The following is a 27,868-nucleotide window of genomic DNA, read 5'->3' on the forward strand; positions in this document are numbered from 1 at the left end:
ACTATGTACCAGGCACTGTATTAGCTCATTTAATCTTTATAACTCTATGAGGTAGATATTATTGTTACTCTCATCTTACAGATGAAGTCCATAGGGGATACCTTGCTTAACTAGTTGCTTATTATTGAATTAAATAGAAAGACTGGGATCTCTTCAGTTGGAGTTGCTCAGACCCAAAGAGGCTATGCTAAGATTCATTAGGCCTTCTTTTAGGTTCTATGAAAGAATGGCAGCTGTCGGGTTCCCAGGTTCCTCAACTGCTCATCAGGGCCCCTGATATGTGCCAACACTCTGTTACTGTGGGTTGCTCCTTCTGCCTCATGTAACGAAAAATGATGAAGAGTTTAAGGAACTTAGTGACCTATATGAACTCCATTTGTAGCTGGTACTTTCATTCACTCAATCAAACATTTAATATTTAATAGTATGTAGTATGTACTCTGTGCTAGGGATCCAGTTATAAACAGCACAGACTGAGGGTTTATTCTCAGCTAGTGAATTTGTAAACAGATCTGGATTACTAAATTTTCTTTTGGTTTATATAAAAGTAATACATACCAATTTGAACAGTTTTCAAAAACATTAGAGAAAATAAAGAAAAAATAATGACCTGGAACTCAAAAAGCCACTAGGAACAATGAAATATTTATTGGCTCTTACAGTCCATTTTCTATGTCTGTACACATTGTTACATAGCTGTACTTATAAAGTAAATGTTATTTTTTATATTATATCATTAGCATGTTCTCATAGTACTAAAAACTCTTCATAACAATTTTAATGCTAGTATAATATTGGTTATTCTGTTATTTATTTAACCATTCCTTCACTGTTAGACCTTTACATTATAATAATTGTTTTAAGATTTTATTTTTATTTATTTATTTTTAGGGAGAGGGGAAGGGAGGGAGAAAGAGAGGGAGAGAAACATCAATGTGTGTTTGCCTCTTGCACACCCCCTACTGGGGAACCTGGCCTGCAACCGAGGCATGTGCCCTGACTGGGAATCGGACCGTGACCCTTTGGTTCCCAGGCCAGCACTCAACCACTGAGCCACACCAGCCAGGGCTGTTATAATAATTTTTAATTTTGTTATTTAAAATAATGTGGCAATCAACATTTTTATGCTTAAATGTTTGCTTGTTCACTGGACAATATCCTAAGATGCATAATTATTGTGTCAAAGTGTACAAACATTGTCCAGACACTTGATATCTTTTATCAAAGTTTATCACAACAAGAATATACCAATTTATATTCATTGGTATATGAGAATGGATCCTGTATTTTAACGAAAATCTTTAAATTGAAGCATGGTCAGAGGAAGATTATAAGAACTATGAAGGTTCTGGAAGTCTTGTGATATAAGGAATAGTTTAAGAAGCAGGACATTTTTAGCCTGATGAAAGAGAACACTTGAGGATAGAAGAGAGTAGGTGGGGTGGGGTGGCTGTTTTCTTGGTATTTGTGGGAGGGGCAGGTATTTGAAGAACTCTTATTTGGGAACTTGTGAGAAGAATGAAGTATTGACTAGCAAATAATCCTAATACTGTGTTCTTTGATGAGTGTAAGTGAGTAATGAATAGTTTTTTAAAAGCTACTAAGAAACTACATTTGACACAATGTAAAAACTGTGAATGGCATTATATTATAATGATGTGTCTGAAAAAGAACAAGCCTTTTGCCCACTGTACTCAGCAATCTATTTTTTCAAATAAAGAATGATTCAAACTAAAAATAAAAGGCATTGAACTTTTATATAAAACTTCAGTGGGTAAAATGGGACCAATAAGTGGACATGACAGTGACACCTATTTTGTCTCAATCAGATGGTGACCTCTCGTCACTGAAAGCACAGAAACAAGAGCTGGATGACTATTTGTCCAGGGTGCCATAAAATAATTTTTTTGTATCAGCTGACAAATTAGTCTCCAAAGTCTCTTCCAGCACTGAGGCTCTATTCCTTTTTGACTCTTGGTTCAGTTGTCTTATTCTTACCGAACAGGATCTACTCAGAGCCTTCTTATTCTTAATCTCTGAACGAGGTCACCACCTTTTGTCTAATAACACAAAACCTAGGGTTGAAAGTATATCACATTTCTTTTTAGTTTCATGTTATTTTTAGCTTCTTAAGTATTACTTCTTTAATTAAAACATTTAAAATTATTTTTCAAAAATCACTTTTCACCAGAATCCTTGTTGTACCCCTTTGAGAAGCCCTTATATCATTAGTAATTTCACCATAACCTAAATGTACTTAACTACCTGGAAGTTAATGTCCCAGAGAATCTGAACAATTCGAAAGAAGGGAAATGCAAATAACATATGGGATGAATCCCAAAAAGAAAGCTTAGAAAGTAAATGCACTCAGTAATCAAGGAGTCAAAACCCTTGAGTTTATTGCATGTTTATGCAGAAATTCAGAGTAACAGTGGGATACTAAAATATTACACAATCTGACTGCAGAGTAGAAATAAAGACTCTGTGTCTAAATTTTTCCCATTTGATCAACTATAGCCTCAGTCCTAAGAAAGCAATTCATACACCTAATTAATCATATACATCAGTGGTTCTCAATGAATAGTGGGGGTGGGGGGGAAGGGAGGATTTTATTCCCAAGGGGACATTAGGCAGTATCTGGAGACATTTTCGGTTGTTACAACTGGGGAGCACGTGTTGCTCCTGGAATCTGGTGGGTAGAGGCCAAGGATGCTCTTAAGCATTCCCACGATACACAAGATAGCCCCCACCTTACAACAAAGAAGTATCTGACACCACGTATCAACAATGCCAAGGTTAAAAAAATTCTGCTGTTAGACTCCACCTCCAGAATCTCTCTTCCTTCCTTTCATCTAAATTGCATTTTCTTTATCTATATTAGACACATCATTACCTATATTAGGCACAATTGCTCATAATAGGACACTCCTCTTGTTATTATCTATACCCTTTCCCACTAACCAGCCCTGACATTCCTCTCACCACTATAGAAACACGTGCTTTAACTGTGTAGATTGTAGGACAGCTGTCATTCTCATACAAATCCTGCCTCTCTGCCTCAGTGATTGGTCTAGAAGTGGGCGTCAAATTTTAGGTTAGGCAATCAAAACCCTTCCCTGTGATTATTTTCTAAATTGCAGTCAGAGAAATATTGCCTATCAGTTCTTCTCTGGCAATAAAGACATAGGGGACTGGACTTTCAGTTAAGATGGAAGCATAGGTAAACATGCTTTGCCTCCTCACACAACCCCAGAAAGGATTGAAACTAGACCTCAAAACAAGTAACCGAGCTGTATGGAAGTCTGACAAACGAAGATTTAAAGAAGCCCCATTCATCCAGACAGTTAGAAAGGGAAGAGATGAGGAAATGCAAACACAGGTGAGAGGCATGGAGACATGGTATGGCATGAAGAGGTGGCAATGGCATAACAAGCAATCCCACATTCACATGTGGTATATAAAAATCGGGAGGGATATCTTGGGAGTGAGTAATCCCAGTACCAGGCCAGACTATACAGCCCAGGGTTCCAGTGCCAGGAAGATAAATTTCCATAACTTCTGGCTGTAAAAACCAGTGGGAGTTGGGGCAGTGGAAAAAATGCCAGATTTTCAGGAGACTCCACTTAAAGGTCCTACATGGTCTTAAAACATACACAGACTCCTCTGGGATTCAACACCAGGGCCACAATTGAAAGTGTACCAGTAGCACAGGGCAAGTGCCGGGCAAACCTCCAGAAGCCAAGCAGTGGCACAGTCCACTCTCCAAGTCCTCCCCCACACAGAGCCACAAAGTGGTAAAGTGGGTTGCCCTACTCTGATGATTACCTAAGGTTCTGCCCCACACAATTTACAGGGGCCTTTTATACAATAGGCCACACTACTGAGACAGGGAGTCAAAGCAGCTCTACCTAATACACAGAAACAGACACAGGGAGGCTGCCAAGTTGAGGAGACAAAGAAATACGGCCCAAATTAAAGAAGAGATCAAAACTCCAGAAAAAAGAACTAAATGATGAGGAGCTAGCCAACCTATCAGATGCAGAGTTCAAAACACTGGTGATTGGGATGCTCAAAGAACTTACTGAGTACAGCAACAAAATGAAAAAGATCCAGTAAGAAATGAAGGGTACAGTAAGTGAAATAAAGAAAAAGCTACAGGGAACCATCAGTGGAGAGGATGAAACTGGGATTCGAGTCAACAATTTGGAACATAAGGAAGAAATAATTATTCAACTAGAACAGCAAAAAAAAAAAAAAAGGATTTAAAAAGTGAGGATAGTATAAGGTGCCTCTGGGACATCTCTGAACGTACCAACATCAGAATCATAGGAGTGTCAAAAGGAGAAGAGGAAGAGCAAGAAATTGAAACTTTTTTGAAAAAAATAATGAAAAAAAAAAAAACTTCCCTAATTTGGTGAAGGAAATAGACATACAAGTCCAGGAAGCACAGAGAATCCCAAACAAGTTGGACCCAAAGAGGACTACATGAAAATACATAATAATTAAAATGTCAGTGGTTAAAGATAAAGACAGAATCTTAAAAGCAGCAAGAGAAAAGGAGACCATTACCCACAAAGGAGCTCCCATAAGACTGGGAGCTGATTTCTTCGCAGAAACTTCGCAGACTAGAAGGGACTGGCAAGAAGTATTCAAAGTCATGAAAAGCAAGGACCTTCACCCAAGATTGGTCTATCCAGAAAAGCTTTCATTTAGAATGAAGGGTGGATAAAGTTCTTCCTAAACAAGGTAAAGCTAAAGGAGTTCATCATCACCATTCCACTGTTAAATGAAATGTTAAATGGACTTATTTAAGAAAAAGAAGATCAGAACTATGAATGTTATTAAAAGGGCAACAAATGCACAACTTTTAACAACTAAATCTAAACAAAAACCAAGCAGAACAGGAATACAATCTCAGATATGGAGATCACATGGAGGGTTATCAGCTGGGAGGATAAAGAATACAGGAATTAAGAAGCATAAATGGTAGGTACAAAATAGACAGGGGAGGCAAAGAATAGTATAGGAAACAGAGAAATCAAGTAACTTATAAGCACGACCCATGGACATGAACTAAGGAGGGGATTGCTGGAGAGAACGGGGGTAGTGGGCAGAGGACAAAGGGGGAAAAATTGGGGCAACTGTAATTGCATAATCAATAATATATCTTTTTAAAAAGACAAAAATCTTAAAAAAAAAAAGCCCTGGCTGGCGTAGCTCAGTAGAGATTGAGTGTGGGCCTGTGAACCAAAGGATCACGGTTCGATTCCCAGTCAGGGCACATGCCTGGATTACAAGCCAGTTCCCAACAGGGGACACATGAGAGGCAACCACACATTGATATTTCTCTCCCTCTCTCCTTCCCTTGCCCTCTAAAGATAAATAAATAAAATCTTTAAAAAATGAATGAATATATATGTAATAGACAATGCCCTGTAGATGACCACATCTCGTCTGTGAAAGAAGCAGGTCTGTGGTGTTCAAAAGAGGAACTGTTGCTGAATACATGTCACTGAGTCCTATAGCCCTACTATTCCTTTTGAAATACACTTTCCATTTCACTTAAGCCAATTCTAATATGTTAGGTTTTGTTAAATTTCATTCACTTTCAAACAATAATCCTGGCTACTCCTTCATGTGTTCATTCATCTACTTGTGTTCTTTGCCCAATTATCCACTGAAGGTGCATCTACTTATTTAGCAGGGCGCAACTCATTAACAGTGCAGCTCCTCAGCAAAGACTGACTCAGGAAAGTATTCTCCTCCTCTGTGCTCCCACTGTGGTCAGTACATATAAACATCGAATAGAGCACTTAAGTCAAAACAAACAACAATTATTAAGAACAGTATGAAGTCTCCTTCCAGAACACACACACACACACACAGATACCACACTATTTGGAAGGTAGGCATTGAACTCTGAGAACATCAATTGTGGATATTAAATAAGATAAGGCAGGTCAAGCTCTCAATAAAATACATAGCACTGGTAATGACTTCTAGTGGGTTGAACAGAGACCCCCCCCCATTAAAAAAAGATATATCTACCCAGATGGGTTATTTGTAAAAGGAATCTTTACAGATATAATTAGCTTAAGAATGTTGAGATAAAAATATCCTGGATTAGGCTGGGCTCTAATGATATGTGACCATATAAAAGACAGAAAAGACACACACAGAGAAAGAAGGGAGAAGGCCATGTTGATCCCAAGGCAGGGATCAATGTTATGCACCCACAAGCCAGGGAATGTGTGGAGCCACCAGGCAGTGGAGGAGGCAAGGAAGGATCCTTTCACAGAGCCTTCAATGGGGGCACGGCCCTGCTGGCACTTTGATTTCAGACTTCCACCTTCCCGACCTATGCAAGAATATGTTTCTGTAGTTTTAGGCCACTCACTTTGCGGTAACATGTTATGGCAATTTGCTATTACTATGTTTGGCCAGTGCTTGAAACAGAGTAGACTTGGTAAATGTGTTGGATTGAAGCAAATTATATTTAATGTGTCCTCAGGATGAGTTCTGTTTTCCTCCCTTCGTGAAGTTGATTTTATTTACTATTACTGTTGGGCAAACTCCCTTGAATATATTGTTAATTTGGTTTTAACTGAAGCGCACTTCCCCTAAAGCTACAATTTCAGAAAAGGAGCACTCTTCTCTCTCCTGCACCTGTGGCTGAGTCACCAAAATCCAGTGATGGAACTGAAATGCAAGAAGGGGACCGCAGACATCTATGTGGGTCTTGTGAGAGCAGATCAGGAAGCAGGAAACACCCAAAGAAGCAGTCAAATTCCACTTCTAATAATCATAATTATACAGCACCTTCACTTATATAACCTATTGCATTTTACAAGGCATAATCCACATTCAGTGTCCTAAGTAGTTAAGGATCGTTATCCAGCCTATAGTTTAGGTTTCCTAATTCTTAGTCCAGAACTGCTCTCTCTGTGGGTGTAAGGACACTGACCTGATTCTAGAGACCAACTCAAGAGCTATTTACAGTGTGATAGAAATCCCTCTTATATGTTCTTCAGGGGCACCTTTTTTTTTATCCTCACCTGATGAGTTTTTTTACTGCTGAGACATCAGTGTGAGAGAGAAACATTGATTGGCTGCCTCCCGTATGTGCCCCAATCAGGGAATGAACTGGTAACCTAGGCATGTGCCCTGACTAGGAATCAAACCTGCAACCTTTTGGTGTATGGGACACCACTCCAACCAACTGAGCCACATCGTCCAAGGCAGGGCACCTTCAATCCACCTGTCAGATTACAGTAGCCAAGCTTCAAGCTGAAAGTAGTGTCTAAGGGTTGAGGTAGAGTCTTCAGCCCAAAGCTCTTTAAAAGGCAGCAGTAAGTTGAGTTTTTGTTTCAGAATACAATTACATGATAAAGGAGCTAACTTGAACTGTGGGAAATGTTGGTGATTAGCAAACAAAGTGAAATGTTATGGGTTGTTATGGGTTGTTATATCTTTGAATCCCCTTTTAATGGAAGGGAAAGATTTCTGGATACCATGAGGTTGCCTTTTCTAATGAAAGCAGCAAAGGCCTTAGGAAAAAGCGAATCTCGGGTATGCCTCTTCCATACCCTGACAATGTCATCTGGAGGTAAACTGGCTGCCTACTAGGGTTTAATTTTAGAAAAGGATGTTTTAAATTAGACAGGTCAGTCCCTTCCCCACCTAGTGTTTCCTTTTAGCAGAGGAAAGAGACATAGTGACTCCAAGCCCCACCAAAGAGGCCTGGTGGGTGGGCCAGGACACCCTCGCTGCTACTAGGTAGAGGAAGGATGAGGTGGCCAGCCAAGCACATAAACTCTCCAGCAGACTGCATCCTCCCTGCTCCACCCATTCCCCCACGCCACTGCTTCTTTCTGGACCAAATCCCAAAGACAAGGAGCACCTTCCTCTTCCCTTTAGAAAGAGCCAAAAGAATGTCCCAGAGAAGAGTGGGAGCTGGTGGTTCAGTGGGGGGAGGATGACAGCATGGCCCTGAGGGCTGCTCCTCTGAATGTACAATGAACTAACAACCTAAGGGGCAGATAAGCCTGGAAAGAGGAGGACAGTGTGGTCTTCAGGGAACGGCTAATGGACTCCAAGGTCTCACGGAACTTTTTAAGACACTAAATTCTTTGGCCCATGGGCTTTTGCACCTTCTTTTGCCACATCAGCTGTTGCTACCAGGCACAATTTCCAGGCTGACCCATCTCTCAGTTTTCACAGCTGTACTGGCAGAAGGCATTGGGACATTGCTGATGCTCCCTCTACCTAAGGAAAGTGAAATGATCTCTGTCTGCTGCTGTGAGAGGTTCACAGCTTTTTCCTAACGTGAAAGTGAGAAAGGGCTTGGGAGCAGAGGTACAGTGCATCTAGGAGGGGAGCAGAGGTAGCCTGCTATGCTGAGGAAGGCCACATGAATAATAGCTGGAGCACTAGACAGGGAATCAGAACATATATTTTAAAAAATATTTTATTTATTTATTTTTAGAGAGAAGGGAAGGGAGGGAATAAGAGAGGGAGAAAAACATCAGTGTGTGGTTGCCCCTTGTGTGCCCCACACCAGGGACCTGGCCCACAACCCAGGCATGTGCCCTGACTGGGAATCGAAGTGGTGACCCTTTGGCTTGCCGCCCTCACTCAACCCACCGAGCTACGCCACCCAGGGCATAACATCTATTTTTACTTTTCACCATGACCTTTTCAAATATGGACCATAAGCATATTTTTCCTTTTCTCTAAGCCTACAATCCCTCATATGTAAAACGGAAACACTAAAACCAGCTCCATCCACTTTACAGAGTAGTTATGTGTGCAGCTCCAAGGGGGCAATGTACATGAATTGGTTTAAAATTTCTAGTGATGTTATACAACTATGGGTGCTGAGGGCTTTGGTGGCTATGGAGGTGATCTACAAGGGACATATGTTACTGCAGTCATCACCAAGATGGATTTAACTAATCAAGCTACATGGGCGAGCTTACCTTCCCTCTCTTTTCCTTGTATATTTCTCTGAAAACTATCCTCCATTTTCTATTTCAGAAAAAAAGCTCTCTGACCCAAGACCTGTAGACATGGACAGTGTTTATGTCTAGTCCACATGGGGTCTCATGAAACATCTAAGCATCCATCGCATTTATCCCTAGTTTTTATAAACCTCTCATGGTGATACTCATCCAAAGTAAAGTGGTAGTATGTGTGCTTCTATATGCTGCCCCAAAGAGGCAGACACGGCGCACTGGAGCAAGTACCAGGAATGAAGAAACACAGTCCCTTACTCTTTTTTACATTTCATACTTGAGTTAGCAACAAGTCCTCTATCTGACACTTCCAAAATGCAACTTACCAACTGAAGCTTGACACTGACATCAGGAGAAGTGACTCGGCATGGCACAAGCACCTCTTGGGTATCAGTAAACACAGTGATCACCAGTGGCATTTCGTAGTAGGTCTCCACAAAGGTCTGGTTGTCATCTGCAGGGGGTGAGAAATCAGATTGGCATTGGTATTTTCATCAGGATAAAAATCCATAGTTTTTATATATATGACCCTTGGAGATCATTATATTTAGTTGTCATTTTGTACAAGGAGAAATGAAGGTTCAGAGAAGAAAAAGAACTTAACAAGGGATTCACTCAGGACTTAGAACCCAGGTCTCCTAACTTCAAGTCAAAATATTGTTTTTCACAAGAGCCAGCTAAGAACACCAGGAATTTTTCAAATTTGTGTGGGAAATATCCAGAGTATTTTTTTAAATGATTTGCAATGGCAAGGACCAATAGGTTTAAGATGATCACCCTCACCATTACCATACCTCAAACACAAGAAAGGAATCTCTCTTTATCTGATGAGTTTTCCAGAATTGGGTATCAGCATCACTCATTCTCTACCACTAAGCTTTTCTAAGGTAGTGAGTCACCAAACAATAAGGTAAATAAAAGCAGATGGTGGAAAGACAGGCTAAGGGGACCAGGATTCCGAAGGTTCCATACCCTTTATCAGATGGCGATCCTGGAAGCAGAGGAAGAGAGCTCCCTTCACAACTGTCATTTTGGCTGTAACTAGCTCAACCCCCAAATCAAGAAAATGCTGCCAAAGAGCTGGCTGTTTTCCTAACTCTAATAAGCTAAGAGGGACAGAACGAAGCCAAATTCAGCACGGCAAAGCTGAATTTAAGAGGCAAGTTTGGCATCTTTCAAGAGGCAATGTGAATACAGGGGAACAGAATAATTACAAGCTTTAGAGAAAAGAGTCTCCATCACTTTCTACCTGTGCACCCATGGGTAGGTTACTACACACCTTCATGCCTCAGTTTACTGGCCAGTGAAAAACGTCTAATTACTCATCAATTACAAAGGGAAAAATAGTAACTTGACAGTGGAAAAGTCTGGCAAACAAACCTTAACCAAGTGACCAAATGTAATAGGATCAGTAACAGAATAGACACTACCACTTCTTGATACTCTTGACAAAAATGTATCAGGTGAATTTAACCATGAGGCAATATCATAAAACTCAAATTTTGAGATGTTCTATAAAATAACTGGCCTGTATGCTTCAAAAATGTCAAGGTCATAAAAGACAAGTAAAGATTAAGAGGCTGTCACAGAGTGGAGGCGAAGTAAGGGAACCCGGCAACCAAATCTGATGTGGGATCCTGGACCAGATAAAGGACATCAATCAGACAATTGCTGAAACTTGAATAGGTATACAAGTAGCATTAAATCTGTGTAAATTTACTGATTTTTATCATCTTACTCTAATTCTAAAAATGCTAACATTTGGAGAAGCTACTAAAGAGCATATAGAAATTGTACTAATGTTGAAAATTTTCAGTAACCATGACATTATTTCAAAATTAAAATGACAGAAACAAAGAGAAAACATCTCGGGATCTCATATGAGAAAGAGATAACAAACAACTCAAGGAATATACTTAGCACTAGATAAATTATGCTAGATGCGTCAGCTTTCGTAACTCTGGAATTTAGGGCAAGTTATCATCCATCCTTCACTTCTTTTTTAAAACTTAAGATAATAGTGCTTTTCCTAAGTTCCAAATGAGGTTACTGAAAGGAACAAACAAGGTGAAAAAAAGCCTTATATTTTAAGGAATCATATACTTTTAAATTATGAGGATTAAAAGAAACAAAACATGTGCATTTAACCCTGCCATCTACTTTTCTCCCTGGTCCATTCCCCATTATCCCACCCCTGGACGATTCAGACTGCTTTTTAATTGTTTTCCTGCTTCCACTGTTTTCTCCCTAAAGTCTGTTTTCCACACAGCTGCCAGAATTCTCATGTCGTTCCATTTCTGAAAACTTCCAATGGTATCTATTCTATCCAGAATACAATTCAAAGGCCTTACAATACACTAAAAGGCCTTGAATTCTCTTGTCTCCCCCCATCACCTCTTTGATCTCATTCCTCTCCTATCATTTCTCACATAAGCTACTCCAGACAAATTGTCATCCTTGCTGATTACCTTGCCCGCTTCCACTTCAGGGTCTTTACAACTTTTCATTCCCCGTTTTGAATGCTTTTTCCCATATATCCACATGGTTGTTTATCACTTCATTCAGGTCTTTACCCAATGATCTCCTTGTAATAGAAGCTTCCTCTGCCCCATTACCCTGTTTCATTTTTCTTTGTAGCACTTATCACTACCTGGTATCATAGGACATATTTCCTTGTTTATTATACTAGTCTGTAAGTTCTATTACATCAGGGCTCTCATGTATCATGTTCACTGTTGTGTACTCAGCACCTATGAACTCTCTGAAATTGTATGCATAGCCTTGTGTGAATGTTTTTTTTAAGGGTTTTTTTTTTTTTTGAGGTGGGGATTGTTCAGAATTTTATCAGCTTCCCAAACTGTTCTGTGACACTATAGAAGCTGTGGGCTTTTTACTCCTATATATATTATGCTCTTCTTTCTAATACATAAAATAATGATTTTGTACTAGTTCTAGGCCACCCAGAGTGAAAACTTCTTTTCTTTGACTTCCTTGCAGCTAGATGTGACCCTATGACTAAGTTCTAATTTAATTTCCTATTAAATATAATTAGAAGTCTCTTTTAGGAGTAAGGACCTTCTTTCTCTCCCTTCTACCTTCCTGATGGATAGAATACAGATGTGAGGGTTGGCAGCTGAGCAGCCACAATGGACTCTGAGGTAGCACAATAGGTCCCTGTTGATTCTGGAACCTTCTTCCTTTTTAGAGATAGGAAAAGTGACATTCAGAATGGGGAAAAGACTTGCTTAGGTTCATATAATTAGGTTAGTAGAAATCTGTTTTTCCGAAGTCTTTACCCAATGATCTTCTCCACACTACTCAAACCCCGACACCATGCAGGTACCAGCCACAGATGGCTTTGGGATGCTTGCGGAGAGTTGAAGAAAGCTGAGATATTGGCGGAGAAAAAATATGGTACAAAGTAGTGTTTTTTATACTTTTTTAAAGCAGTGAAATCCATCCTATACATGAATTAGTACTGATGACTAACATTATTGAGCACTTCTTTTGTTTCTTGATTTTTAAAAATACTTTCTTATTTACTTTTAGACAAAGGGGAAGAAGGGAGGGAGAAAGACGGAGAGAAACATCATTGTGTGATTGCCTCTCACACGCCCCCATCTGGGGACCTGGCCCACAACCCAGGCATGTGCCCTGATTGGGAATCAAACCAGCAACCCTTTGGTTCACAGGCTGGTGCTCAACTCACTGAGCCACACTAGCAAGGGCCATTATTGAGCACTTTCATGTCCTCATCTCTAAAATAAGCCTGTGCATGTATTAATTTTTTCAATTCTTATAAGATCCCTATGAAGTTGATTACTATCCTCATTCTATAAATGGGTAAACTGAAGCACAAAGAAGTTAAGTAACTTATGAGAAACCACATAGTTACTAAGTCACAATCTGAACCCAGCTCATCAGGCTTTAAAGTCCATAATCTTAAGAGTGAAGATAAACTGAAATCTTATATGCATCCCACACATATATAAACACACAAATAAAACAAATAAGAGCAGGTATGCTCTGGTTCAGGACCTTGAGTTCAGTCCTCCTAAAACCCCCAAACTCCTCGCCAACAAGTAGACTGAGAGACCCAATGTATATACACCACACTAGCTCCAAAAAGGGTCTTAACTCAAGGATACATGAATTCTGAGTCCTATCCCCTGCTCTGCCATTAACTACCTATGTGACCTTGAACAAGTCTTCATTTTCTCTAAATCTGTTTTGAGAGGGGATGCTGAACCAACCTCTATAGATCCCAACAGCCCTTGATATATGGTAGTTTTTGAAATCACTGGCTCCAGAACACTTCCTGTTAGCACCCCCACTCCCATTCCTAACATGCTCCAACACCAACAAAGCTGGGAGTGAAATTATACAGCTAGCCCCCATGAGTCTCCTGTCCTTTATGGATCCTAAGATCCTTGAATTAAGCCATAACTAGACAACAGCTAGTCCAGAGCTGGACTGGCGCTGATGAGGAAAGGACACTCCCATCCTGAGTCAACAGGGACCTGTCCTATCCCTACTGCCCCAGCTATTGTGCTATCGGAGAAACTAGTTTCCTAATGGAAAAGAGGGTGTGGACCAGGAGTTTACAATGCCTGGGGACTCAGGGCCAACAGCCAAATCTAGAGAGAAGAGGAAAAGGTGCGGAGAAAGCACACACATGTGACCTCTCTCTAAGATCCTTATCAGAATCCAAAGGAAAAGCTAAGAAACATTCAAAGTACAGAAAAAGCATTCCTGGGTGAAGGCTAATGAGTTTTGCATGGAATCGAGCCCCTTTCTTAGAAGTCTAGGTGCAAAATGCATTAAGGTGTTAGTAGCTAACATTTATAAGGAGACTATGTTTGGTGGACTGTCCAAGAGAATGAACAGTCTTATATCCTTCATAAGCCTTCTCCCAAACCTCCTTCTCTCCAAATCCCTCCACAACAGCTATTCTCATCTACTCACTCTGACCCAAGAAGGCCTTATGGTCTCCACTCCTTTACTTGTATTGTTCCCTTGCCTAGAAATCCCCAGCCACTATCCGGGTCCTATCTACTCTCAGATCACAGACTTGGAATTCTTAATAGTGAATATGACCTTAAAAATCACCTGCTCCATCCCCTCTACATGTGAAGGTCTTTACTGGCATTTGGTCTATTTAATCTGGCTTACTTTACTGCCCGTGAAAGGAAACCTGTTCCACCTTTGAACAGAATCATATTTAGGATAAACTCTTTCTTATATAGAGTCTGAGCCCTAGTGTCTCCTTCAGAAAGCCATACAACCTCTCATATTCTCTTTGGAAGATCTCTCCTTCCATCTTCCTCTCAGGTATTAGACATAGGACATAGCCATCAATCATTACTTAAGAGAGATTGACATGAAGTCAGGTTGTTTTTTTTAAAATCACAAATTATCTAACTACCAACATCGGGCTAACAACACATCTTATTAAAATTCAGATCCTTATTCCAAGATGGCTGCAGAGTAGGTGGAAGCTACGCTCACCTGCTCCCAGCCCAAACCATATTTACAGCTAAATTACAGAGCAATCAACCTGAATTACCAAGTGAAGTCGAACTGAACTGAAATGCTATAACCAAGAATTTACAAGAGAAACCACATAGAGACTGATAAGAAGGGTAGATTGCCCTTTTTGTGTCTCTCCCCAGGAGCATGAAGTCTCAACCCAATGCAGAGAGCCCCTAACCAGAGCAATAGAGATGAGAAAAGGAGCCCCCATTACATCCAGTGGTGAAAATCAGTGGGAGACCCAAACGCTGCTTTTTCAGAGATGAGCACTCTTATTACTACAGAACCATCCCAGAAACTACACTTCCCAGTTTCTGACTGCTGGTGAGCCCACTCTGCCATACTTGGGTCGTGCAAAGGGGTCTGCTGGCTGCAGCCAGCAGTGACTGTTGGGACCCACGTTTTCTGGGGAGGCTCTTGGCAGAGACCCAGATAGTGACTAAACTATGTGGCTTTGGAAAGAGGGCTGGTCTCCCCCATATTGAGCACACAGCCAGCATCCCTCTCCCACCTGTTTAATCACTTGGCTAGCCTCATTCTGCTAAGTTCAGCCAAGCAGAAAACCAGAGTGCAGTGCAGAGCTAGGACTCTGGAGCAGGTCTCCTGGAAAAGCTTGTCTGAGAACCAGACAGGCAAGGGCAGAGGTATGTGGCTACACCATGGTGGGAGGGGTGGGGGATGGAAAGGCCACTCTTATATCCCTGGCAACACAGCCCATCCAGTGCTACCCAGGGAATGGGAAAAAGTACCAGGCCCCTATCCTACAGGCTTGTGGGTACTACCCCTAATAGAAGACTTTGGATCTATCCTACCAAGTTCCGGATATGCTGCCCAAATGGGCTCAGTTCTGTGGAGGGAAAGGAGAGCAGCTCAGGGGAGGGATAGTCAGAGTGAGTCCCTCAGAGGCCATTATCTGGGACCAGAACAAAGTACTTTGCCCCCTTAAGTAGGCTGCGCCAGCATTCCCACCAATGGGAGACTTTTCTGATCTGTCCCGCTGACCTGGTAGCTCTGCCTGGCTGATGGGTACTAGGGCAGTCTTCACATCTTGGCTATTGTAAATAATGCTGCTAAGAACATAGCGGTGCATGTATTCTTTATAACTGGAATTTTGGGCTTCTTAGGATATATTTTCAGAAGTGGGATCCCTGAGCCAAAAGGAGATTTCATTTTTAGTCTTTTGAGGAAACTCCGTACTGTTTCCCATTGTAGCTGCACCAGTCTGCGTTCCCTCCAAACAGTTATACCATGCACAACAATAAACTCGAAATGGATAAAAGACTTAAATGCGAGTTGCAAAACCATAAAAATATTAAAAGAAAACATAGGCAGTAAAATTTCAGACATTTCTTGTAGCAATATTTTTGTGGACATGTCTCCTATGAAAAGGGAAATAAAGGAAAACTAAACAGGGCTGCATCAAACTAAAACAGCTTCTGCATCATAAAAGAAACCATCGACAAAATGAAAAGGGTACCCACTGTGGGGGGAGAATATATTAATCAATGATACATCTGACAAGGGTTAATTTTCAACATATATATAAAAAATTCATACAACTCAACACCAGGAGGACAAACAATCCAATTAAAAGTGGACAAAGAACCTGAACAGACACTTCTCCAAGAAAGACATACAGAGGGCCCAGAGACATATGAAAAGATGCTCAGCCTCACTAGCCATCAGAGAGATGCAAATGAAAACCACAATGAGATACCACCTCACACCTGTCAGAATGGCTGCCATCAATAAATCAACAAACAAGTGTTGGTGAGGATGTGGAGAAAAGGGACTTCACTCTGAACTCTATTATTTCTTTCGACTTACTCTGGACTTTGTTTTTCCCTTTTCTACTTGTTTTAGGTGTAGGTTTAGAGTATTTGAGTTTTTCTTGCTTTTTGAGGTAGACCTTGAGGTAATGCTGTGACCTTCCCTTACAGGACTGATTTTACTGTGTTTCATAAACTTTGGGTTGCCCTGTGTTGATTTTCATTTGTTTCCAGGTAATGTTTATATCTTCTTTGTATTGTTAATGCATTTATTGTTTAATAACATGTTATTAGCCTCCATGCATTTGACTGTTTTTCAGGGGTTTTATTTTATGGTTCACTTCTAGTTTCAGACAATTGTGGTCAGAAAAGAATCTTAGCATGATTTGAATCTTCTTTAATCTGTTAAGGCTTATTTTGTGTCCTAAAATGTGGTCTACCTTTGTGGTCTGCTGCTTTGGAGTGAAATGTTCTGTTAATATCAATTAAATCCATCCAATGCAGTATTTCATTTAAAGTTGCTGTTGCCTAGTTGAATTTTTGTACTTGAAGTTCCATCCATTGATGACAGTGGAATGTTAAAATCTCCTACTATGCTTGTATTGCTGTCAATCTCTCCATTTTTATATTTAGATGCTCCTCTGTTGGGTGCATATATGTTTACAAAGGATTGTTTGGTTTTTTGGTGCTGAGTTGTATGAGTTCTTTATAAATTTTGGATATTAACCCCTTATCAGATGTATTACTGGTGAATATGTTCTATTCAGTAGGTTGTCCTGTCATTTTGTTGATGGTTTTCTTTTCTGCGCAAAAAATGTGTAGTTTAATGTAGTCCCATTTATTTATTTTTTCTTTTGTTTCCTTGTCTAAGGAGATATATCAGAAAAATATTGCTATGAGAAATGTCAGAGATTTTACTGCCTATGTTTTTTCCAGGACTTTATGGTTTTGAATCTAACATTTAAGTATTTAATTCATTTTTTATTTATTCTTGTGCCTCGTCCAAGAAGGCTGTCTAATTTTAGGGAATTTTGCATGTATCTGTCTAATTTTCCCAACAACATTTATTGAATAGACTGTCTTTATCCCCATTGTATGTTCTCATCTCCCTTTCCAAATATTAATTGACCATAAAGTTATGGGTTTACTTCTGGGCTCTCTATTCTGTTCCATTGATCTGTATATCAGTGTTTACATCAGTAGCATGCTGTTTTTGTTACTATATTCTTGTAGTGTATTTTGATGTTAGGTAGCATGAATATAAATGCTAAATTCCCCCCAAAATATTTGCACACTGGATCCAGCACTGCATTAAAAAGTTAATACAGATCATTATCAAGGGGGATTTCTTTCACAGATGCATGGTTGGAACTATATTCACCAATAAATAAACATGATACATCACATAAACAAAATGAGTAATAAAAATCACATGACATATCAATAGGTGCAAAAAAGCATTTGATAAAATTCAGCACTTATTTATGATAAAAACTTGTAGCCAAGTGGAAATAGAGGGAACATACGTCAACATAATAAAGGCCACATATGAAAAACCCAAAGCCAACAACATACTCGACAGGCAAAAACTAAGGGTTTCCCTTAAGATCGGGAACAACACTGGGATGCTCGCGTTCACCACTCTTACTCAACATGGTACCGGAAGTTCTAGCCACAGCAATCAGACAAGAAGAAGAAATAAAAGACACCCAGATTGGAAAGGAGAAAGTAACACTGTCACTATTTGCAGGTGACATGATACTGTACATAGACAACCCTAAAGACTCCACAAAAAAACTGCTAGAATTGATAAATGAATTCAGAAAAGTAGTGGGATGCAAAATAAATATCCAGAAAATTGTGCATAAGTTTATGGTATTTCATTATTCGTGCATTTTATACACCAATAATGAAATACCATAAAGGAAAGCTAAGAAAAACGATCCCAGTTTTAATTTCATAAAAAATAAAATACCTAGGAATAAATTTAATGAAGGATCTAAAAGGCCCATAGTTGGAATAATATGACACTGAAGAAATAAATAGAAAAAGATGTAAGTGGAAGCATATACTGTGTTCATGGATAGGAATATTAAGATCATTCAAATATCCATACTACCCAAAGCAATCTATAGATTCAACACAATTCCTATCAAAATATCAATCACGTATTTCACAGAACTAGAACAGATATTGAAAAAATTTATATGGAACAACAGAAAACCCTGAATATCCATTGCAATCTTAAGAAAGAAGAAGAGAATTGGAAGAGAGCGAAATGCTTTCAAAGTCATTCTATGAGACTAGCATTAAACTAATACCAAAACCCAACAAAGACACTAGTAAAAGAGAGAGAGAGAGGGAATTACAGGCTGATATCCCTATGACCATAGATGCTAAAATTATCAACAAAATATTAGCAAACTGAATTCAACAGAACATTAAACTAATCATACACCATAATCAAGTCTCCTAACCTAGAGCTGTTTCTACCTCATCCTAATCCTTACTATGGTCCCTTAGACTTGCTTAATCTGTATCTTTGGAAGCCCAGGAGGACTGTGGATTGGGATTTAGGTGTTCTTGAGGGCCAAGTTTGCTGCTTTATAGAGATTTTAGTTATCAGTTAATGTATGAGGAAGTAAACACATGGCTCATCCAGAGAATGGGTATGCAAGAGGAGCAAAGAAAACAGGCTTCTAAAAGGCACCCTCTGTGCTCTCAAAGAAAAAATTATATTCCTAAAGGAGAAATCATCCAGCCCCAGCACCATAGCCCAAAGCCACAGAAGTTCTAGAAAGGAGATTCAAATGTTAAGAGCCTTCCTGGTCATCTGGAAGTAGAGGAAGATCAAGCCAAATTTGTCTGTAGCTTGTCAGGTGAATCTGCCTCTCCACGGTCCCTTCCTTTCACATACCACTGGTTAACTACTGGAGTTGGGAACTAATCCTATTATTTTTCTTATCTCATGGGGTCAGAGATCAACACCTTCACCTTTGGAAAGCATGTGGGTATGAAGGTACATCTGGATGTCATTAGCACAATTTAAAAGCACAAGGTGTGTTCTTGCTCTACTGTCCTTGAAAAGCACTCCAAAGTATTCCAAATTTACCTAGGGATTTATGTATCTACACATCCAGAAAAAATGCAAAATCCTTTGGTCTCAAAGCCCAACGCACTCACTCACCTTTGACATACACGTACACACTGGCCTTGTCATTAGGATCCTTGATGTCAGCAATGTCCTTGTAGCTACAGGTAAAGTAGCCTGTGTCACCGGCTTCTGTGTGGAAGATAGTGAGCTGGCTGCAAGTGACAAGGGGGTTATCAGAGCAGGGGTGCTCCAAGATGCGGGCCCGACCTCCTGCAGACCCAGTGCCCCAAGTCCAGGTAACGGAAGCCAGCGCCCTGAAAACACAACACAAAAAATATTCTGGGTCAGGCATGGAAAGGGCAGTGAAGAAGCAATATTGCTGCAGCTCCCAGTGTGAGTTCTGAAGGAAGAGTTATAACAGATAGCTGAGTTCCCATGAAAACGCTGGCACAAAGGATTGGAACACCTGACTACGGGTATGAGGAGTATCTGAAACCATGAGTTATGGTTTTGTCCTTCTCCCTCTCTATATTTCCTCCTTCTACTCAACTTATACCTTTAACCTAGCTCTCCCAATCAATGCATAGGCTTTGGAGTGTTTGCCATTAAACAGCTAAAGGCAGAGGGAAATACTGAGTTAAGTGATTTCTGAGGTCTTTCTGGATTTATGGTTTGGACTTACAGAATGAAAACTCCAAGACTCGGGGAGGTAAAAGGCAATATTCTTTGACCAGAATGTTGCTGGCAGGATCCACACTCAAAGTCCTATGTACTAGGTCCCAGTCTAGGTTTTTATTTCTATTTTTGAATTGTACCTTGTTGCCTCACTTAATTTAAAAGGCTTTTTTGGCAAATGAATTCTGAAAGGGCATGTGGATTAGAACCAGGGACCAAGTTAACTTTAAATTTGTTGTATTTCTTTCACGGGCAGACAAAATGGTAGTACTGTATATTATTATCTCATCAATTATTTTCTTCTCCTCCCAGTTCCTTATAACAAAAAGAATCTGTGGTACAATGACTGAAAAGATGCTGGGATGACAAACGAAACTGTATATCAAGTCTCAGTACCACTGTTCAGTTATGTGGCCTTGGGCAGTTAATTAAGCTTCCTAGGTCTCAGGGTTCTCATTTGCAAAACAGGGACTGTGACCCTTCTCTTACAGGCTTCCGTGAAGTCTCATTTAGAGACCTTATGTGGAAATGATTGGCAAATGCAAGCCCTCAGCAGTGGAAGGCAGTGGAAATTGGGGGGCGGGGGATGGAGCCAGATTTGATTCCTGTTCCTATGTCAAAGACAGCTACCCTTCCCCGTATCATATCTCATGTCCAGCATTCACACATCTATGACATCACTATGTATTGTGACCCACAAATTCACTGAAGTGAACAAAAGGTAAACCATCAAGTGGTGTGGGGAGCCGCAGCCCACCTTGAGTACATTCTTCAAGAGCAATGTATTTGCAGCCATTCTGAAAAGATAATACGTTACCATGGCCGTGGTTAAGACTGTTAAAAAAATACAAGGAGGGGTTAGAGACAGCAAGGCCAGGACTGAGGTAGAGAACAACAGTGCAAGTCCTGCCCCATCCCAACCCTCACCCTCTGGCTCTTGCACCCTGAGATTAGAACGTGGTTTTGTCTCTTTACATAGGAAGAAAATAAATCCGAGTCAGTTACTCAAGTCAACCACTGGAGCCTCTGTTCCTACTTGAACTCTCATCTCCTTAGAGTATGTCCAGCCTCATTGTGGGGTCTTTTTTTCTAAGATTTTATTTATTTATTTTAGAGAAAGGGAAAGGGATAGAGAAAAATGGGGAATGAAACATCATTGCTTCTCACGCACCCCTTACTGGGGACCTGGCCCACAACCCAGGCATGTGCCCTGACTGGGAATCGAAGCAGCCACCCCTTGCTTCACAAGCCAGCACCCAATCCACTGAGCCACACCAGTCAGGGCTCATTCTGAGGCCTTAAATAAACTGTGTGGCCTCCAAACCAGACAGGTTAAGAGAAGGTGTGCCGTGCGAAAGACTGAATTGTGTGCCCCACAAATTCACATGTTAAAGCACTAATCTCCAGTTATAGTTTGATATATAAAGATAATGAAGTTAATGAGGCCATTAGAGTGGACCCTAATTCAGTCTGGTTGGTGTCCTTATAAGAGGAGATTAGTACACACAGAAGAGATACCAGGCACGAGCACACACAGAGAAAAGACCACGTGAGGACATAGTGAGAAGGCACCTCATGGTTGCCTTCAAAGGGCTGAATGTAATTTCAATTCCTTAACAGTTATGGAGTAGTTACATTTCTACAGTCCTAAAATTATTTCAGCCCTTTGAAGGCAACCATGAGGCTGATGTGGCCCCCCCCCAGTGAAAATGAGCTTGACACCCCTGTTCTAGAACTATGAAAAAATAAATTTTTGATGTTCCACCCACCCAGTATTGGGTACTTTATTGTGGCAGCCCTAGTAAACTAACACACTCTCTGCCCTGTTATCAAGCTGCCATCCGAAATTTTATTATTTTTGTTGGGCTTTGTATGCTATGAGAAATTGGCCCTAGAATTTAAATTTCTTAACCTTTGCTTGTCTCACCTGACTAGACTCTCGAACCTGCCTCTTAGAGACAACAAATGGTACTGTTCTTCTGCTTTTCACCCCTATGTATGTAGTACCTCCAATGGCTATGGGCAATGTGCCAGTCCACACTAACCTGGCCTGTGAAGTCTTCAGGAATATTCCACACTGTCTGCTCCGTACCAGACAAAAGCAAGTGGGCAAGCAAGACAATATCTGGGGTCCAAGGGTTAGACAAACTGGTTTGTTTTTTTTAATTGAAGTATAGTTGACGCAACATTATATTAGTCTCAGGTGTACGACAGTGATTCCACATATCAATCCCCTGTGATGTGATCACCATATAAGTCTAGGTGCCCATCCGTCGCCATCCAAGTTATTACAATAATATGGACTGTTTTGCATCCCATGAATTGTCTTTATAACTGGAGGCATATACCTATTATTCTCCTTCATGTTTTTATGTATCCCCCCAAACCCTCTGACCACGGTCAGTTTTCTCTCTGTATCTATGGGCCTGTTTCTGTTTTGTTTGGTCTTCTTAAATTCCACAAATAAGTGAAATCATACAATATGTTTCTTCCTCAGTCTGATTTACTTCACTCACCATAGTATCGTCTAGGGTGGTGGGCAGGGGGTGGCTAGGGTATGAGCATCTTTAGAGACAGAAGGCCTAGACAGAGGAGCAAAGGTGAAGGCCTGGGATAAATGGGGAGTGGTGGAGGTCAAGGAGGACGAGCTGTTTATGTTTGTTCACACAGCAGACTCCTGATTTAGACCCATTTTTAGTTCCCATATCTGGATATTTGGTTGAGCTCGAGAGGACACTTTTGAAAATATTCCAGAAATAGAAACTAAGTTCCAGAGATTCCAAGAGCAGATTCTCATGCCTGGGCCTGAAGCAGCTGGATACTTGGAATGACTAGGCCTCCTATTCCTGATAACATCCTGGGGGAGAATCACATGCCAGAGTCTTGAGCTCCCTTACAAGCTGATTTATTTCCCCCATCCACCTTCCACAAGATACTGGGCTTGCCGGCCATAGCACCGAGGGCTTCCAGCTTAAGGCTTGGGAACTTAGGTAACTCGCACCGGAAAGTTTTACAGAGGCCAAGCTGAGCACGAGGAAGTATGGTCAGTCCCTGTTGGAGCTGGGCAAGGAAGTATGAGCTCAGCCTGCTCCACAGAGTTGTCAAAACTTACAAAATATAGAGAGTTGCCTGCATGTTTACACAATGAAAAACACACTGGCTTGGGCATCGGAGAGCTTGGTGCTGGCACTGGACACTTAACAAGTTCCTCCTCCTCTTCAGGCCTCGCAGTCCTCATCGGTAAAGTGGGGCTGATAGAACCTACCTCACAGATGTATTGAGAAAGTTTACTGAGTCAATCCATATAAACTGCTTAGAGCGAAGCATGATATAGATAAAGTACCCAACAAATCGTCATTATTGTGGTTATCAACTTTATCTGTCATAGGAATTATTTTTGAATCATATCATTCTTTCACACTCCACTTCCAATCCATTAGGATATACTCTATGCTCTATCTTCAAAATGTATTCAGGTCCTGCCCACTTCTCATTCTCTCCACTAGTGGCATCCTGGTCCCAGCCCTCATCATGTCTTGTCTGGAATGTTGCACTAGCCTCTGACTCTTGTCCCCTTTAATCCATATTCCTCACAGCATCCAGAGGGGGATTTTTTTAAATGTATATTAGACCACATCATTCCCCTGCTTAAATTCTTCCAGTGGCTTCCCATGACATTCAGAATAAATTCAAAGTCCTCACTGAGGTGTATAAAGTTCTGCGACTCTGCATCCTAACTTCTTTTAAAATTTTTTTAAATTTATGTATCTTTAGAGGGGAAGGGAAGCAGAGAGGAAGAGAAATATCAGTGCGTGGTTGCCTCTCGCATGGCCCCTACTGGGGACCTGGCCTGCAAGCAAGGCATGTGCCCTGACTGGGAATTGAACCGGTAACTCTTTGGTCCGTAGCCAGCACGCAATCCACTGAGTTACACCAGCCAGGGTTTTCTGGGTACTTTTAACTTCCCTTTTCAGAATTCTTATCTTGTTCATTCAACTGTGAGGTGAGTACCTAAAAGCAATTGAGTGTGATTTACCCAGTTGTGTACATATGGCCATGTCTACCTCCAGCCAGAGAATTGTGCCTAGCATAGCAGACACACAACTAATTACTTGTTTTATTATAAATTTATTTTTATTTGATACTCAGGGCAGTAATTATTACTTGTCCACATCCACAAAATGTTTTCTATACAATGAATAAATGAGGGAGTTTATATATAAACCCAGAGGGGGAAAGACACCTATGATCATTTGAGGACAAGAGAATAAATATTGGAAATTTTATTTTAGTGTTGTGGAAATTAGAAGTAAGGTAGCAGCACTGCCATTGCCCAATTGTGTGTCCTTTGCCAGGTATTGTCATCTTTTCAGTCCCCATGTTACTCATTTTTTAAAAGGGATTCAGAGGAGCTCCTCATGTTTCTGAAACCTTCTGAGGAGTTATTTATTTACAAGGCCATATACCTCCTTCTCGCATTCTACATTTCTACCCGAAGCACTATTAGCCTGTCTTCCAGATGAACTTTCTCTGGGATCCTCTTAGCACTGGAACAAATTTCCCCTAAAGTACCAACCAGACTACTTGCCCGAGCCAAGCCTGTCTCAAATGCATCACCTGGGGTTAAGTGTTACAATTTATGGTGAATTAGAGCTGGTTTTATGACTCTAAAAGCCCTGGAAAGAAGCCCTGGAAATAAGTATGATCTGTTGGAACACGACAAACCAGGACACATGCAGGCAACTGGTGGCAAGTTTTATACAATGGCTAATGTAGGTCAGATGTCATTCGGGGTTACTGAGGTAAAGTGATCCTGTGTGAGCAGGGGCTGATAATGCACTTGAGGCTGACTCTTCATTCATGCTTTATACCCAGAGAAATTGCTAAGCAGGCATACAGGTGAGGAAAAGACAGCCTCCAAAAACCAAATGTCTGGCTCCAATCCCCTGATCAAACTAGCTAGGAGAAAAGGTCACCCCCTGCAGGGGGAGTACAGGAATCTATAAGACCTAGAATAGGAAAACCCCTACCTCTAGTTATGCTATCACTACATTTTAGTATAATTCACTAGGCATGACAATATGGGTTCTCCCCTTCTTTCATAGTACTAAAATATTTACTTTTTTAGTTGGACATATGGCCTCCTGTATAAATCACTGTATTTCCCAGCCTCTCTTGCAGCTAAGTGTGGCCATGTGACTAAGTTTTGGTCAAAACAATATAAGCACAAGTGGTGTATAGAGCTTTTGGGAAAATGGTCTTAGATATAGAAGGCACGCTTTTCTTTACCTTTGTATTTTTTTTAAAGATTTTATTTATTTATTTATCTTTAGAGGGGAAGGGAAGAAGAGAGGGAGAGAAACATCAATGTATGGTTGCCTTTCATGCGTCCCCTGCTGGGAACTGGCCTGCAGGGAATCGGTCTGCAACCCAGGAATATGCCCTGACTGAGAATTGAACCGCGATCCTCTGGTTTTACCTTTGTTTTTGGTGTTTTTTTCTAACTACCTGGAATGTAGACATGATGAATGGAGTTTGAATAACCATTTTGGACCACATGGTGAAAGTTACTAGTTAATGAAGGTGGATCTATAATATAGAAAAAGTATGAGTTTCTAATGATTTCACGGGGCTGGTATGCCATCCCTAGATATCCACCCTTTGGATTTTTTTCCATAAAACAATTAAACTTTATTTCCCAATGCAGCTGTTAACTTGGGTTTCCTATTGCATATGTCACAATGGAACCTTTACCATACTGGTACCTCAGCTAGCTTAGCAAGTGAGGGAGCACTGTACTATACTTTCAGTTCAATTGAATTCAATACACATTTATTGAGCACCTATATCTGCCAAAGAATCTGACCACTCCTTCTTTCTTGAAACCTTGCTTTCCCCTATTATAGTTCTCCTGTGTTTCTCCCTCTTACTCATTCTCCATGTACTTTCCCAAGTCTGCTTCCTGCCCAGGCAATCCTGAAGCACAGGGACTCCTGAAGATTATGACCTGTACCCTTTTGTCTTCTCACTCAACATACCCTCCCCTACTATCCTCATCTACTTACATAGTTTCAACTCTCATTCATTTTCTGTGAATAACTCTCGCATTATCTCTAATTGAGTTTCTTTCCTATACCCTCATACTTACTGTTCTTAGAATGTAAAATCCCTGTTGAGCTTTTCAAACTAAACTTCCCTTTCTGCTAGAATTGCCATCTCCATTATTCACCAATATGAAGAACATATTAGGAAAAGAGAAGAAGTACCCACTTCCAGTTTTCTAGATATTTTTGAAAACATGACATTGTTCATTTGGCCACATACATATGAGTCTACAAGAAATGTGACACTGTGGATATCGAGGAAGTAGATAGCATTTTACGAGTTCTAAACAATGCAACCGTGACAAGGGAGAGTTTACAGGCTCATATACTGTGTGGTATTGACATTGTTGTAAACAAGTAAGAGCAGATTTTTGCCAAGAGAATTAATGTACATTTTGGCATATTATGGACTTTAAGAGTCAAATTAGTTTCCTGGAATGTGTGAAAAAAAGTAATAATGTAAATAAGGGAGCCAAAGACAAAGATATCTAGATTCAGCTGAAAAGCTAGCCCACTCCACCCAGAGAAGTATACTTGATGAAACCACTATTAAGAAGCCTGATCTTCCAGAACCTATTATTCTCTACTATTATAAAACAGATGAAAAAAATTTGGAGTGTAATCAAAAACCCAATATTTCTATGCTGTGACTGGTGTGGTTCAGTGGACTGAGTGTTGGCCAGCAAACCAAAAGGTCACTGGTTTGATTACTGGTCAGGGCACATGCCTGGGTTGTGAGCCCCATGTCCAGTTTGGGGCATTTGAGAGGCAACTGATTGATGATTCTCTCCCTCTCTTTCTCCCTCTCTTACCCTTTCTCTAAATAAGAAAACAAATACAATCTTCAAATCTAAAAGAGTTGTTATTTTAAAAAAAGCACCCAATATTTCTGAGCTCCCTACCAATGGGTCTTTTAATCAGGAAAGTTGAAGGGCCTTGATTTTGTTACCTGCAGGTGATGTCAAATGTTCCACCAGCTTGGATCACCACTTGATCTCCAAGAATGCTCAGTTCTGGCTTCATCATGGTTTCTTTATTGGCAAGACCTGAACCAAGATAAAATTTATTGCTATTAGACTTTTTCAATTAGTCATCAGATGTATCCAAATATCATTCCATATGAATAAACTGATATTTATGTGAAGCCAACTGCTGCATTCTCTGTAACAGCAAACCATTAGAAACACCCAAATGTCTACAGATAAGGGACTGATCGAATGATGATGCATACATGTGATGGCATACACAACAATAATACAGAAAAAAGGAAGCACTTCATGTAACAATATAGAGCAGTCTCCAAAATAAATCAAATAAAAACCAAAATACAAAGTAGTATGTATAGTACATAAGCACTGAAGAGAACAAAATAGAGGTATTTTGCATGCATAGAACTGGAAGACACAAAAAATTAGGTGCAGGTGGTTGCCTCTGGGGAGGGAAAATGGAGGATAGCAAATAGCAGATGTAATGGACCTTTCCACTGCATACACCTGTGGTCATGTTGCATCATTGTGTACAGCTACTTACCAGTACTACCTAATAGAGTTCAAAAAGTCTGTTGCTCGTCCCATTGATTTTGGACTTGGCCATATGACTTGATTTTAACAAATTGAATTTGGATTGAAATGATTGTGCATCAGTTTGAGTCTGGATTTTTAATAAACATCACCTGTTCTT

The 27,868-nt window shown here is 40.4% G+C and overlaps 1 protein-coding gene across 1 annotated transcript in view; it reads right to left on the reverse strand.

Moving 5' to 3' along the window:
• Positions 1–27,868, reverse strand: part of LOC119041773 (vascular endothelial growth factor receptor kdr-like) — a 171,105-nt gene that overhangs the window by 102,017 nt on the left and 41,220 nt on the right. The window contains exons 2-4 of the mRNA XM_037135164.2: positions 27,138–27,234; positions 19,503–19,723; positions 9,341–9,468 (exon numbers count right to left, since the gene is read on the reverse strand). Coding sequence (XP_036991059.2) covers positions 9,341–9,468; positions 19,503–19,723; positions 27,138–27,234 — 446 coding nt within the window. The remainder of the gene's footprint in view (positions 1–9,340; positions 9,469–19,502; positions 19,724–27,137; positions 27,235–27,868) is intronic.

Source organism: Artibeus jamaicensis, unplaced genomic scaffold, assembly GCF_021234435.1.
Source record: "Artibeus jamaicensis isolate MK-2021 breed Jamaican fruit bat unplaced genomic scaffold, CSHL_Jam_final contig_457, whole genome shotgun sequence".
NCBI classification, from domain to species: Eukaryota; Metazoa; Chordata; class Mammalia; order Chiroptera; family Phyllostomidae; genus Artibeus; species Artibeus jamaicensis.